Here is a 12,838-nt window from a genome sequence, read left to right as displayed (position 1 = left end):
CAGGATATCAGTTCCAACTGCCCAGTTCCCACGCAAGGAAATCTGCTTTTAAGTTGCCAGATGTTGAATTCACATGAATATGAATTCAACCATTGACCCCAAACCAAAATGCAAGAAGCCTGCTTGTGTTGCAGTAACTGCGGCTCTTTGAAAGGTCTTAACTGTATAGATTCCACAATCCACTCTTCTTTCCTATGATTATTATATTTGTCCACAAAATGTCTGCATTGGAAAAAGAAATGAAGGACGACTACCATTTTATATGGGTCAGAAGGACTTTATTTTTGTGAAGGTGGAGCATGTAGTGAAACAGTGTTTGACTAGGCACTGAAATTACATGTAATGTCAGCATCCTGAATTTACTGTGCAGCGAAGTCAAGTGCAATAAAAGCTCTGTTAAGATCTTTGCCTCTTACTAGCACCACAGGCTAATGCTTCCAAATCAGCACCAGAGTTCTCATTCCAGCAGGCCTAGGCTCTCTCTAACGTGAGCCGTAAAGCCGCAGGCCTAGGCTCTCTCTAACGTGAGCCGTAAAGCCGCAGGCCTAGGCTCTCTCTAACGTGAGCCGTAAAGCCGCAGGCCTAGGCTCTCTCTAACGTGAGCCGTAAAGCCGCAGGCCTAGGCTCTCTCTAACGTGAGCCTGCCTCTCTTGCGTCCCAGCCCCAGGTGGATCCCCTCTCTTTGCAGTCTCTTTGCCCAGTCACATAAACCAGGGCATCCGGCAACCGTGCAGCTTCTCAGCCTGGCTCTGGAGTGGGATTAAGGGCCTGATTCATCCCAGCATGCACTCCTGTTGAAATATTATGGCTTCAACACTTTAGAGACTCTGGATGGTACTTTAAAGTAGCAAAATATGAATATGTGCTGGGATTTCCTCTAGGTACTTGTACATGCATAATTAATGACTTGGGTTTTTTTCTTGGGAATTATGACTTAAATTATAAGAGGATTTATCTTGAGTGAGATGTAAAAGAGCTAGAAAATTACAATTTCAGAAGTTTTCCAGCCAATTGCTTTTCAATTACAGGATCAATTGGTATACATCTCTTGTGCTTTATTTTTTTTAGAAAAAAAATAGGAAAATACTTTAATTTATGGATCACATTGAGTGAGTTTTGAGCACTCAATGGAAATTAAGAAACAGTTTAGTATGAATCCTAAACCTTTGTCCTGTGTTAACCAGAGTGACCGTGTAACTGCAGCGATAGGTGTTTAGCATCCCATTTACCCTACTGCAAGCAGCTGATTCTGTTTCAAATCTCTTACTGCATTCTGTAGCCTGTCTCACTGACTGAGGAGCGCAGTCGAGCCAGTAATTTCATGGTGTTCATTTCTGATATCGAGGTACTGAATAGAGATCAGGTATATTAGTGAGGACTGATCCCTGGGCCTGGACACTTGGGAATTTTCTTCCGTAGCCGGATGGAGCCCTGGCAGTGATGGGCAGCACACGTTACAGCTCAGATGTCCCATTGCAGAGGCGGCGGGAGCGTCGCGGAGCCTGGCTGGCTGTGACGTGAGGTCCTGGCAGCACCGCGCGTTTGTAACGGCCCGTTCTGCATCTGCAGAGGAGCGTGTGTCTGGGCGCTGCAGAAGCAGGAGCGAGACAGGCTTGATGTGCTGCCTTCTCCACTCATCCCATTCCCCCGATTTCCCTTTTAAAATACATAGGCTAACAGAAGAAGGGTTGTTTGGCAGGTATGAAATCGCAGATTACCCCAAAGGGTTATGAAAAAGGCATCTGTAAATATGCTGAGTCAGTGGCGTGAGAGACCCCAGAAAAGATAGTGTTGTCTCTTCAGCAGAAGCAAGTTTGTGCAGCCTTGGAGCGTCAGCAAACAGGAGCATGATGAACAGGGTCAGGCACAAGATCGTGAGGCAGGCCTCAGAGGACCAGAAACAGCAAGAGGGTATCAGAAAGCGTAGAATCATAGAATCATTTCGGTCAGCAGACACCCTCAGGATCATCAAGTCCAACCATAGCCTAAACTAGCACTAAAACATGTCCCTAAGAACCTTGTCCATACGCCTTTTAAACCCCTCCAGGGACGGTGGCTCCACCACTGCCCTGGGCAGCCTGTTCCAATGCCTGACAACCCTTCCCATGAGGAAGTTTTTCCTAATATCCAATCTAAACCTCCCCTGGTGCAACTTGAGGCCGTTTCCTCTTGTCCTGTCACCTGCTGCTTGGGTGGAAAGACCAACGTCCTCCATAATGTAGGTGGGGTGAGTTTGTGTGCAGGCCTGCAAGAATGTGTAAAGAGCTCATGTTTTATACCTTTAGGAGCAGGAATGCAAATGCAAGATGAAATCTTGAATGACGTGGTTGGAAGAATATTAGGGCAGTGACCGCAGTTACGAGTACCAGGCTTAGGCTCAGCAGGACCGAGTTCAGTTAGTGTCCTCGGGTGGGCTCTGGGGCCCAGGCGGTCCGGGCGCCGCTCGCTGCTCTGCCTCTGCCCCGAGGACACGGAGGAGCCGAGATCAGCGAGAGGAGCGTGCAGCCAAACCGAGCCCTCGGGCGCACGGGGAGCCCCAGAGTCCCCTCCTGTTGGAACGCGTACTCATTTCACCTCCAGCTTCTCTGCCTAATTCCCCTCAATCTCTTTCCTATCTCTCTGCATTTACTCCTCATTCCTTTATCTTCCTTCCATTTCTACATTACTATAAATCTTGAAAATCAGATTTTATGTTTTGCAATGGTGTTGTGTATTCACCACATGTTAGATCTATCATCCTTCTTGTATCTCTCTTGTTTTCTTATGTTGTAAGCTCTTCGTGCGCTATAAGCAAACACCTCCTGTTGTTTTAGACAAGTAAACAGTGCCACTACATTACAAGTCTGGGTTTGGCTGGTTCGGATTTAACAGACCACGCAAACTTTACTTGCCCGAATCAAAGGGAACAGTTCCACTTATGGCCTGAATCAAATCAAAGTGACTCAGAAGCTGCTCAATGCCTGACCTGTTATACATTGTGCAGCCTAAAATACATGCCACAGTAAAATTCTGGTTTGAGTCTTTTTGTTGGCATCAATTAAATCCTTCTCTGCTGGAGTATAGATCTTTTGTGGCCTTTTATGATTATAAGTTTGTCTTTGATTTTAACTTTGTGCTTAATAATGAATGTTTTGCTTAATAGCAATTAGGATAGTTAAATAATGTTTTGGTATATAGGATTAACAGAGTAAGAAGCAAATGTGAATCTGATGTGTTTAATTTGAAAATATCAGTGTGCAACAATTATATCAGTTGTCTGGATTTTCCTCATATGTATCTGCACAATTGTCCAGGAGGTAGCTTGGAAGTTACATTATTGGAACTGAGGGAAATTGTGTGAGAAAAGATCAGAATTCTCACCATCTTTAATAAACGTCTGTTTGAATTGTAGGCACTTCTCCTGTCTGTCTTCTAAATACATGTGCCCTGGCGTTCCAGCAGTTATGAGTACGTTGTTGGCCAATATAAATGCTTTCTATGCTCATACTACCGCAGCAACTAACGTATCTGCCTCAGATCGATTTGCTGCCACTAACTTTGGGGTGAGTAGACTTTCTTTTTAATAGAATTCTGCACGGTTTTGTCCAGTGAGCTATGGAGTATGTTCTAACATGAAGATTGGTAATTAGCATCTCTCATTAGTATTACTTGAGAATGGCACAACTCAGCTGAGTATGGCACAGCAAAATATTTTCACTGCAACTTTGTCTATCAGGATAACAAGTTAATCTCCACAGTTGAAGGGAAAACAATAACTACATAATAGTACTTAGCTTATTCTTACAAAATCTCCGTTTCAAAGTATAATTTTCAGTCACACTTTTACCCCAAATTCTGCTGTAAATGAGCATCATTTTGTACACATCAAAGGGAGGGGGAAGTGCTTTCTCCAAGAGTGGAAGCAATTACAGGGCAAAGGTAAAAATGTAACAAGCTTGTCTGTTCTAATAGAGCTTGCTAACATAACTGAAGACTTCGGACTTTATACTGAATGGATGCTGTCAGTCCATTTTTGATCAGAGGCAGCAGGCAGTGTTTTTCACTTTCTAGATATTGTGTTATTTAACAATGCATCAGTCATTAAGAAAGGAAAACAGTGTGCAGGAAAGCCCATGTCACCTCGCTGGTGACAGCTGCACGGTGTTGGTGCATACCATGTAAATTGCAATACAGAACAGCAAGGGAAAATAAAGTGATAAAAGATACGTTGCCTGGCCTTGAAAAACAGATATCTCAAACCAGCACTTTTACGTGAAGCAATGGAAAGCAATCTATTTTTCAAATAAATTAAGAATGCAGAGCAGCTTTCTAAAACCCCACCAGTGACAGGAGCCTGCAAATTCTAATGCAACATGTGCTTGTTTTCTTTTTACAGAGGGAAAAGTTCATAAAACTGCTGGATCAGTTGCACAATTCTCTGCGGATTGATTTGTCCAAGTACAGGGTACGTGTGGTGCCTTCTGTCTGGGGGACAACTCAGTGGGTTTTGTGTCAGTATCCCCGGGGGCTCTATCTGCTGAAAGTTTGAGAGATTAATCCCTCTTGTGGCGTAGAAGCTGAAAATACAGGGTGCCAACAAGACACCCCAAATCCTTTGGAACAAAAGCTTACAGATTTTAAGCAGTTTAACCATATTTTTCCAATTTGGGAAAAAAAAAAAAAAAAGAAGTTATTATTTTCTGTCCAAAAGCTAAGAATGGGTCAAGGAATGAGCAGACATTCAAGAGGGAGTAGGATCCAACAACTGATTAAATTAATCCCTAACTTCATTATGCTAATTCCTCTGGGAATTACCTTTACTGACTCAGGTAGTGCAAGTTCCAGTTACTGCTGTATTTCTTCTGAGAGGCCGACATCTTTCCTACGGCTTCCATACTGAGATCCTAGGAGTGTTTCTACACGCTTCCACGCGATAGGAGCTCAGGTCTCGTCTCTTTGCGCTGGGGTCTGATCCAGCGCCGGCTCTCAGGAGAGCAGCGCGCGCCGCTTCCCGCCGCCCGAGCGTCTGTGCCTGATTGATGTGCCTTGAGTACGAAGCCAGGCAGTACTTCGTCGCTCTTCTGCTAACCCAGAGATCAGAGCAAGCTTTTATAAACCATTTCTTCAGTTAGGCTTGTTAATGCATTTATGCCTACAAGTGATTTATGTACCAGGGATGGCCCATCAATGATTTTCATTAGCAACATTTTTAAGTCTTTTTTGTAGTATTTTTTACTCCATTAATGTTTTGGACATATCACAATATTTTTAGTCATTCCTATTACGAATACAGGCGTGTTATCAGAAGTATTCCTATTCCTCTTAAAGTGATACTCATCACTAACTTCAGGTTCACCATTTCCAGTCCTTCCAAGCGGCAGCTCAGTTTTCCTCGGGGGCTGTTTCCCAGCGCCCAGGTTCCCACCTGTAACTCAGCTGTTGTCATTCCTGTCTTCCATTCACCAGGATAATTTTCCTGCCAGCAATTCCGAAAGACTCCAGGATCTGAAATCAACCGTGGACCTGCTTACCAGCATCACTTTCTTTCGAATGAAGGTATCGTCCTTTATTAACACCGTGACTCTAAAAAAAATGCTGTCGCCTTTTATTTTCCAGGAAAATCATACTCTAGTTAACACCCCTAACTCCTTCAGTTTTAAATTAAATACCTCAATGTACTGACGATCATTGAACTCATTCACACTTTGTATTATCAGTTTGGTAAAGCCATTATCTGTGATAAATAAACAATTAAGTTTTCCTTTTTTAGCAATTACTTTACATTTCCTGAAGGAAACAACAGAAATTACCTTTTAGATCAGTGTAAAGTTAAGTCACATGAAGCTAATTCAGCTGAACTCAGGAACACGTAGAATGATGTTTTCCTACTAGTATCATAACACAGTTAAACAGCAAAATACACCTGATAACTGCACTTGCCTTAGTTGCTCCAGATTTTGATATTCAGGTGGTCAAGTTCTGAAAAGTTTTTAGAATAGAATGGTATACATAGTTATTACTGAATGCAAACATAGAAAACCAACATTTGTTGCCATAGCATGTGATTGCACTGCGACAGGCACTACATAAAGAGAATTAAACTGATCCAGTAAGTTGGAGTTCAAATTAACATATCCTGAAAAGCAGTAAAAAGCTGAACCCTTTGCTTTAAAAAATGAAGAGCTACTTGGCTGATTTTCAGAGGAAAGTACATAATTATGTGTCTAAATAGTTCCTAAATAATAGAAAAACTTCTTAAGTGGGAAACGTAAAGATGTAAACCCTGGGCACATCTGCCTTTTCCATTATATGAATAGTTTCAGTCAAATAAAACTTAGTGATACAACCTACTTGCTTAAGTGTATGTTCTATTGCATCTTTAAGCTAAGACCTCCTTTGGTTATCACAATTTTAAACATTTATATCATTATTATATTTCTAAACTTTTCATCCTGTATTACAGAACTACGGTAATTGCAACACTTAGGTTTTTCGTGTTAAATCCCCTTGTGCATGGTGCGGTTCCTGCACTCTGTTCGTAGGTGCTGGAGCTGCAGAGCCCGCCTCGCGCCAGCGCCGTGGTGAAGGACTGCGTGCGAGCCTGCCTGGACTCGACCTACCGGTACATCTTCGAGAACTGCTGTGACCTCTATTCCCAGCTGGTGGACCAGGTAGGACCAGTCAACCTGTTTCATGCCATATTGCTCATTCGTTATTTTTAGTTTAGCGTAAGTAAATACAAAGCATCTCAATGTTCCTTCATACCAAGGTTCTTTTCATGTTATTTATGAGAGAAGGAGCAATGTAACACAAACCCACAGATGCCTACGAACTCTAAAATGTTTGACAATATGAGTTTCAAAGTGAATGTGTTAACTCCTAACTTAGTCATCCCATTGGACATGACTAAAATTTTCCAGTGGCTTTAGGGAAGATGATGTTAGATTATTACTGTTTATTTAAGATCCATAATGGGGATCCAAAAGATCCAAAAGTGGGTGTTCCTGCGTGTTATATGTACTGTCTCCGTGTGTAACTCATGTTAATCACCTCCTGCATTTGCTTTTGTCTTCAACCTAGAATTTTCAAAGATGCCTGCCCCAGTATTTCTAGAAAATACATTTAATATCTGATTATGTGCAGTAGTCCGATGTGAGGTGAAAACAGAACAATGAATGATGAAACTGAGGGTGCTCAAGCTGGAGTTTTGGGAAATTTATCACTATAACAAGAGCAACAAGTAAATCAAAAAATATGCTCAGCAGTCCCCACTTCATCATTTTATTAGTCTCTACTTTCATGTTCGAGAGACAAGCACCGTTATAAAGCAAATATCTTGCAGCAAAACAATCCCCCTGGGGAACAGCAATATTTCCTGGGGTAAAGTACGGTCAATGCTCACAGTGTGCAGAAAATGTCATACTGTAGTTTCATACCAGAATACAAAGAACAGCTGATGACAAAAAACCCAAAACAAATGGGTGCTACAGATAGTAAAACATGACATCTTGACAGCCTTACAGACACATACATTACTGTCCTCGTTATTCGAGACACAGCACTCTGATGAGTAACTGCCTAATTCCTTATGCAGCAGACGTAGTGTTTTCGGGTTTTAATTAACACTGATCGGAGTGCAGAGGTACCGCCTTGCATTGGAAAGAAACAATGCCTTGGGTGAGTAGTTTAGGGAGCGCTTTGATAACTTTCTGACTCCTTTTACAAATATGTCACTGTTTCTGTGTTCTTAAGAAAACAGCAACAAAAAAGAGAAGTCTTGGCTGGTGCTCACGATGACTGAAGTCCCCTCAATATTCTTTTTGCAATCTTCTCCACTGAGTGAAACCAATAAAGTGCAGATCAAATTCTTCCTGTTTTTTGAAAAGCTCAATACACATTGATCAGTGCAAATCGTTTCATGACTGATGGTGCCAGCACACTGGAACAAAACACGGGGATACTCTGTATTTGACACCTGCTCAGAGGAATAGGATTGAAGTTGTAGCTGATTTTGGAGACCTTTTCTTTTGTCTGTTGCTCGGTTCTGGGTGTTGTCTCAGTGGAGCGCGGTGCAGGAGACCAGGAGCTGGCAATGAACTAACTAGTTCTGGAGCCAGACGTTGCACAGCTGTAGCCGCACAGTACTTATCTCTGCTTAGAGGTGTCACACCTTAGGGCAGGTCGATAATGTGTTACTAACATCCTGGCTTTCGGGAATCAGTTTCTGTGCTAACGCGCCGCTGCAGGCTGGCGTGTGGATGGACCTGCGCTTGCAGAGCTGGCTCAGTGCTGCTGTGCTCTTCTGAGTCCCTGGTCACCTTTCCATTGGGGATTTGGGAACCCAAGCCACTTAGTTGCCTTTGAAGGTGCACCTCTTTTTCTTTAGTAGACATGACAAAACAATAGTAGGTTATTAATTTCTTACAGAAACGCTGTAAGAATTGAATCGTGAAGCATGTGAAGTGTGACTGCGAAATGCGTTCAAAAGTATGAAGTGGGAAATGAAATTGTGCAGTAGTGAAAGCTGGGGAATGAGGAAAGATTTCAAGGCCTTGGGACGGATGGTAGAGGAGTCTGGGGCTCAAGTGATTTTCTCTTCCCTCCTTCCAGTTTTGGGTGGTGATATGGGAGGGAATAGAAAATTCAGTCTGTAAAAACAGACTAAAAACCAGGTCTCCGTTGATCTTTGCTGACCTGTCTTTGCACTGTGTGTGTCCACAGCCAGGTGCCATCTGCCATACGAGCTGCTCTAAGATGGATAGAGAGTCCGTCCAAAATTTCTGAAGATTCTTAATACATCATTCTTTCCAAGCAATTAACATTCTACAGATGGAAATCCCAGCAATTTTCTTTAATTTCTCTAATGTCAAATATACTCCATCTTGTTTTAACAGAGTAAGAAACAAGAAGTTCCTAAAGAAGAACAGGGACCAACAACGAAGAATTTGGATTTCTGGGCACAGCTTATTACGCTGATGGTCACTATCATAGATGAAGATAAAACAGCCTATACACCCGTCTTGAACCAGTAAGTTATTACTTTCCCCATAAAAAGTAAGAATCATGGATTTATTAAAATAAGGACAGGAAATACACTGGAATCAGTAGTTTTATTTTAAATATAACCTAACTAGAGGTTTTTGAAGTATGGAACGTAACAGTGACATAGTTTGACTTAGTGCTGTGATCATGGAAAGAGAACCTTTTGTTTCACGAACACCATAGATACGTGGTGTATGAACCATCCCTACATGTTAAATAGAAAAATATTATGTGAGAGAGCTAAATGGATGGACGGAAGGGAAAGTTCAGTGAAATAGTGTGATGATATTAATGTTATGATTTTATCTTGGCACATAAAAGGTGCAAATCGTGCTGAGGCTTTTTAAAGCATTATAATAGATTTTTAGGCTTGTGTTTGTAAAAGAATAATGAACTTCACAAAAACCCCTCTACAAATTCGTTCCTGGCTAGAGAGGGAGCCTAGCCGGGCCGACCCGGAACTTCACGAAAGGAGAACGGTTCCCTGGGCTCAGCAGAGACAGAGCTGACTCCCAGCACTGAAGAGGTAACAGGCGAGCGAGTTACAATCGATAGCCAAGACAAGATGAATAACTAACGTTTAGTAGAAAAGAGAGAGCCAGGCAATAAACACAGGAAGAGGAGATAGAATGCTGGATTTTGAAAATTAAATATACAGAAGGAGTACAAAGGAACATATTTCACATCTTAAGGCTGAAGAAAAGGATGTTGCACTAATAGAAATGTGCCATGATGAAGGCCTAGGGAGAAGTTTTAGCTTTTTAGAGCCATTTTACAGAGAGATTCTAGAAAATCTGGGCATAGTGTAGCTGTGATGACTTATGCAAAAGTTAAAATTGAAACCTATATCCATGTCAGGCTAAACAATTAATAGAGGTGTGCAGTGGCATTTAATGGAAGGGTCGGGAGGGGGAAAGAACAAGTCTGTTTCTTTCAGCCAAAATGGGGTAGTCGAGTGTACACGCAGATGTGCTCGTCTGTTGGTAAGAGGTATCGTACTTTTTGTGGGCTCACAATATATTTACCAAAGAAACCTCTTGGCGATAGTCAGAGGTTGGAAGATATTTCATTACCTTCTGAGTTCTTCCTTTCTTCACTGCTGTTTCGGAAGCGGAAGCGTGAATACGGTGAATGAAACGTCTCTGAGAAACAGGAGACGCCAAGAGAGAGAGATGAAGAGGCTGTGGGTGGAGAAACTAGAGCAACTATTCACAGTAGCCTGGGAGAGTTTGGTGGGTTTTCTGTTTGTTTGTTGTTTTGTTTTGTTTTAAAGTTTTCCTGACACAAAAGCACCGTGTAAAAACTGGTAACAAAAATGACAGGCAGCCTCTTCCCTCTTTTTTACCCCAGAAAAGGGATAAAAGGAAAATGTAAGTTGGATGCATAAGAATATTGCAAAATCTGTGAGTCCTTATCAGCAGCGTGTGGCCACGCGGTGTCTCAGTGGAATATCAGGCCTACATCCATTTGAATCCTGCTGTAGAAGTGAGGTTACTGGAGATCCCCAGGAGAGCTCCAAGTAATCCCATAGTAGTTTTCATAATGGTGTAATATTGCTCAGAATTCTTTTCCTCAACCAGTTTTGGAAACTCTGTTTTTAAACGTACCTTGGAGGCAAAGAAGATGGTATGATGGAGCAGTTTGAACTGTGTCAGATGATGAATCCAGATGACACATGATGTGATTGCCTCAGCAAGCTTTGCAACAGCCGAAAGACCACACCAGCCCGTTCCGTGGGAGTTGTGTGGCAACCGCAGCTCTGATGTGATATCAGAAACTTGACAAGTTCGAGGGGAAAACATGAAGTCTGGTGTTAAGGTTGTAAAATTCTCATTCTGCTAGTTAATACAATGTAAAACGTGATTGGAACGATTCCCAAGCAAATCCAGGACTTGCCAGCACTTGTCAATATGCATTGTACACACCCTGAGACAGCAGAGATTGCTGTCAAAATAAATTATCTGTTCAGCTAAAATGATCAACAAATCAAGAACAAAATCTTCAACTGAAATCTGCTTGTGCATTTGGAAATGAGGATCTAAGCTTTGTGCCACTGCGCATCTTCAGTAAAAAGCTTTCCCTTCAGTTGTACAGCACGTAACTCAGAACAGCCGTGTGTGTTGTAAGACAGATTTAAGAAACAAGACAGCTGTGGTGGGACTTCTAGATTTGTTATTTACTGATTCTTACATCCCTGTAATTCCTACGTCCTCTATTGAAAATATTAAGTGTACATAATATACTTAGAAGCAAAACCTTCTGAACAGATGAATATCGAAGAATAACAGGCATAATAAAATCTCGGTCATGTTCTCCCTTGCAGTTTACATGACCGCTTATTGTGTACTGTTCTAAGATGGGCATTTCTCATAATGCTGATAATTCAGCCTGTCAGTTTAATCAGGCTGCGAAATGAGGCTCACAGAACACACGGTGCGAGCTTGTTGAAGTCCTGTACTTGGAGATCAGCATCAAACATTAATTGATCACCTGGAACTTTCTTATTTATTTTGTATTTTCTCTGAATATTCATGTAATAGTATGCGTGTATATATATTGGTATGTAGGTATGTATATTAAAGCAAACTAGAACCCTGTCCCGTTGGGAACAGGGCTCAGGAGGAAGATTCAAAGCTGAGCTCTCTGGCTGAGTGGCGCTCGCCTGTCACGGGCTCCCGCGCAGGCACCTGCTCTGCCTTCTGCCCTGTGCTCTGCCTTCTGCCCCGTGCTCTGCCTTCTGCCCTGTGCTCTGCCTTCTGCCCCGTGCTCTGCCTTCTGCCCCGTGCTCTGCCTTCTGCCCTGTGCTCTGCCTTCTGCCCCGTGCTCTGCCTTCTGCCCCGTGCTCTGCCTTCTGCCCCGTGCTCTGCCTTCTGCCCTGCGCTCTGCCTTCTGCCCTGCGCTCTGCCTTCTGCCCTGTGCTCTGCCTTCTGCCCTGCGCTCTGCCTTCTGCCCCGTGCTCTGCCTTCTGCCCCGTGCTCTGCCTTCTGCCCTGTGCTCTGCCTTCTGCCCCGTGCTCTGCCTTCTGCCCCGTGCTCTGCCTTCTGCCCCGTGCTCTGCCTTCTGCCCTGTGCTCTGCCTTCTGCCCTGTGCTCTGCCTTCTGCCCTGTGCTCTGCCTTCTGCCCTGTCACGGGCTCCCGCGCAGGCACCTGCTCTGCCTTCTGCCCTGTGCTCTGCCTTCTGCCCTGTGCTCTGCCTTCTGCCCTGCGCTCTGCCTTCTGCCCTGTCCTCTGCCTTGGCTTTCTAAGCTGTGTGTCTTGAAGGTCGGGGATTTTTCTCGTTACATACTTTAAAGTTCCTGCATAGTAATTTTTTTAAATCTACCAGAAGCCTCTAAGTGCTACAGTAATGCAAATAATAAATTATAGATTATTATAACGTGAGCAATCTTAGAAATATGAGTAGCCAAATGAAAGTAAACCCGAGCAGCTCTGAGCAGAGCTGTGTGTGCGTGGTGCGCGCCCTGGCCATGCGCTGCACTGCCCACACAAAAACGGCCTGCGCTTCATGCAGTGCATACAGAGAGAAAATCGTCACCAATACTCCACAGGGTCATTTGTGCATCAATCAAATGCACAAATGGTATTATGACAGTAGGACAGATTGTTTAAGACATAGTAAAACATATTTACTTGTGTACACACCACTAATCAAACAAATGCATTTTTCTCAGACCCAGCCTTACGTTATGGCCAGAGACAGTGTCAATATTCAATCAAGTGTTAAGTGTTTCCTCAGCGCAGCATTGTCGAAGTTGAGCTGTGGTGCTGAGACAACACTCAGGCTGGACCGGACATGAAGAAATTAAGACAGTTGAAA

At 43.0% G+C, this 12,838-nt stretch overlaps 1 protein-coding gene across 4 annotated transcripts in view; it reads left to right on the top strand.

The window, feature by feature from the left end:
- Window positions 1-12,838, top strand: part of UNC13C (unc-13 homolog C) — a 113,002-nt gene that overhangs the window by 72,018 nt on the left and 28,146 nt on the right. For all 4 annotated transcript variants that reach the window (XM_082061246.1, XM_082061244.1, XM_082061245.1 and 1 more), the window contains 5 exons: window positions 3,392-3,542; window positions 4,376-4,444; window positions 5,446-5,535; window positions 6,522-6,650; window positions 8,874-9,007. In XM_082061246.1, the coding sequence (XP_081917372.1) occupies window positions 3,392-3,542; window positions 4,376-4,444; window positions 5,446-5,535; window positions 6,522-6,650; window positions 8,874-9,007 (573 nt within the window). The remainder of the gene's footprint in view (window positions 1-3,391; window positions 3,543-4,375; window positions 4,445-5,445; window positions 5,536-6,521; window positions 6,651-8,873; window positions 9,008-12,838) is intronic.

This window comes from Streptopelia decaocto, assembly GCF_964273445.1.
Source record: "Streptopelia decaocto genome assembly, chromosome: 9".
In the NCBI taxonomy this organism is placed as follows: Eukaryota; Metazoa; Chordata; class Aves; order Columbiformes; family Columbidae; genus Streptopelia; species Streptopelia decaocto.
Note: the sequence above shows the minus strand (reverse complement) of the source record. Positions and strands in the feature narration are given on the sequence as shown.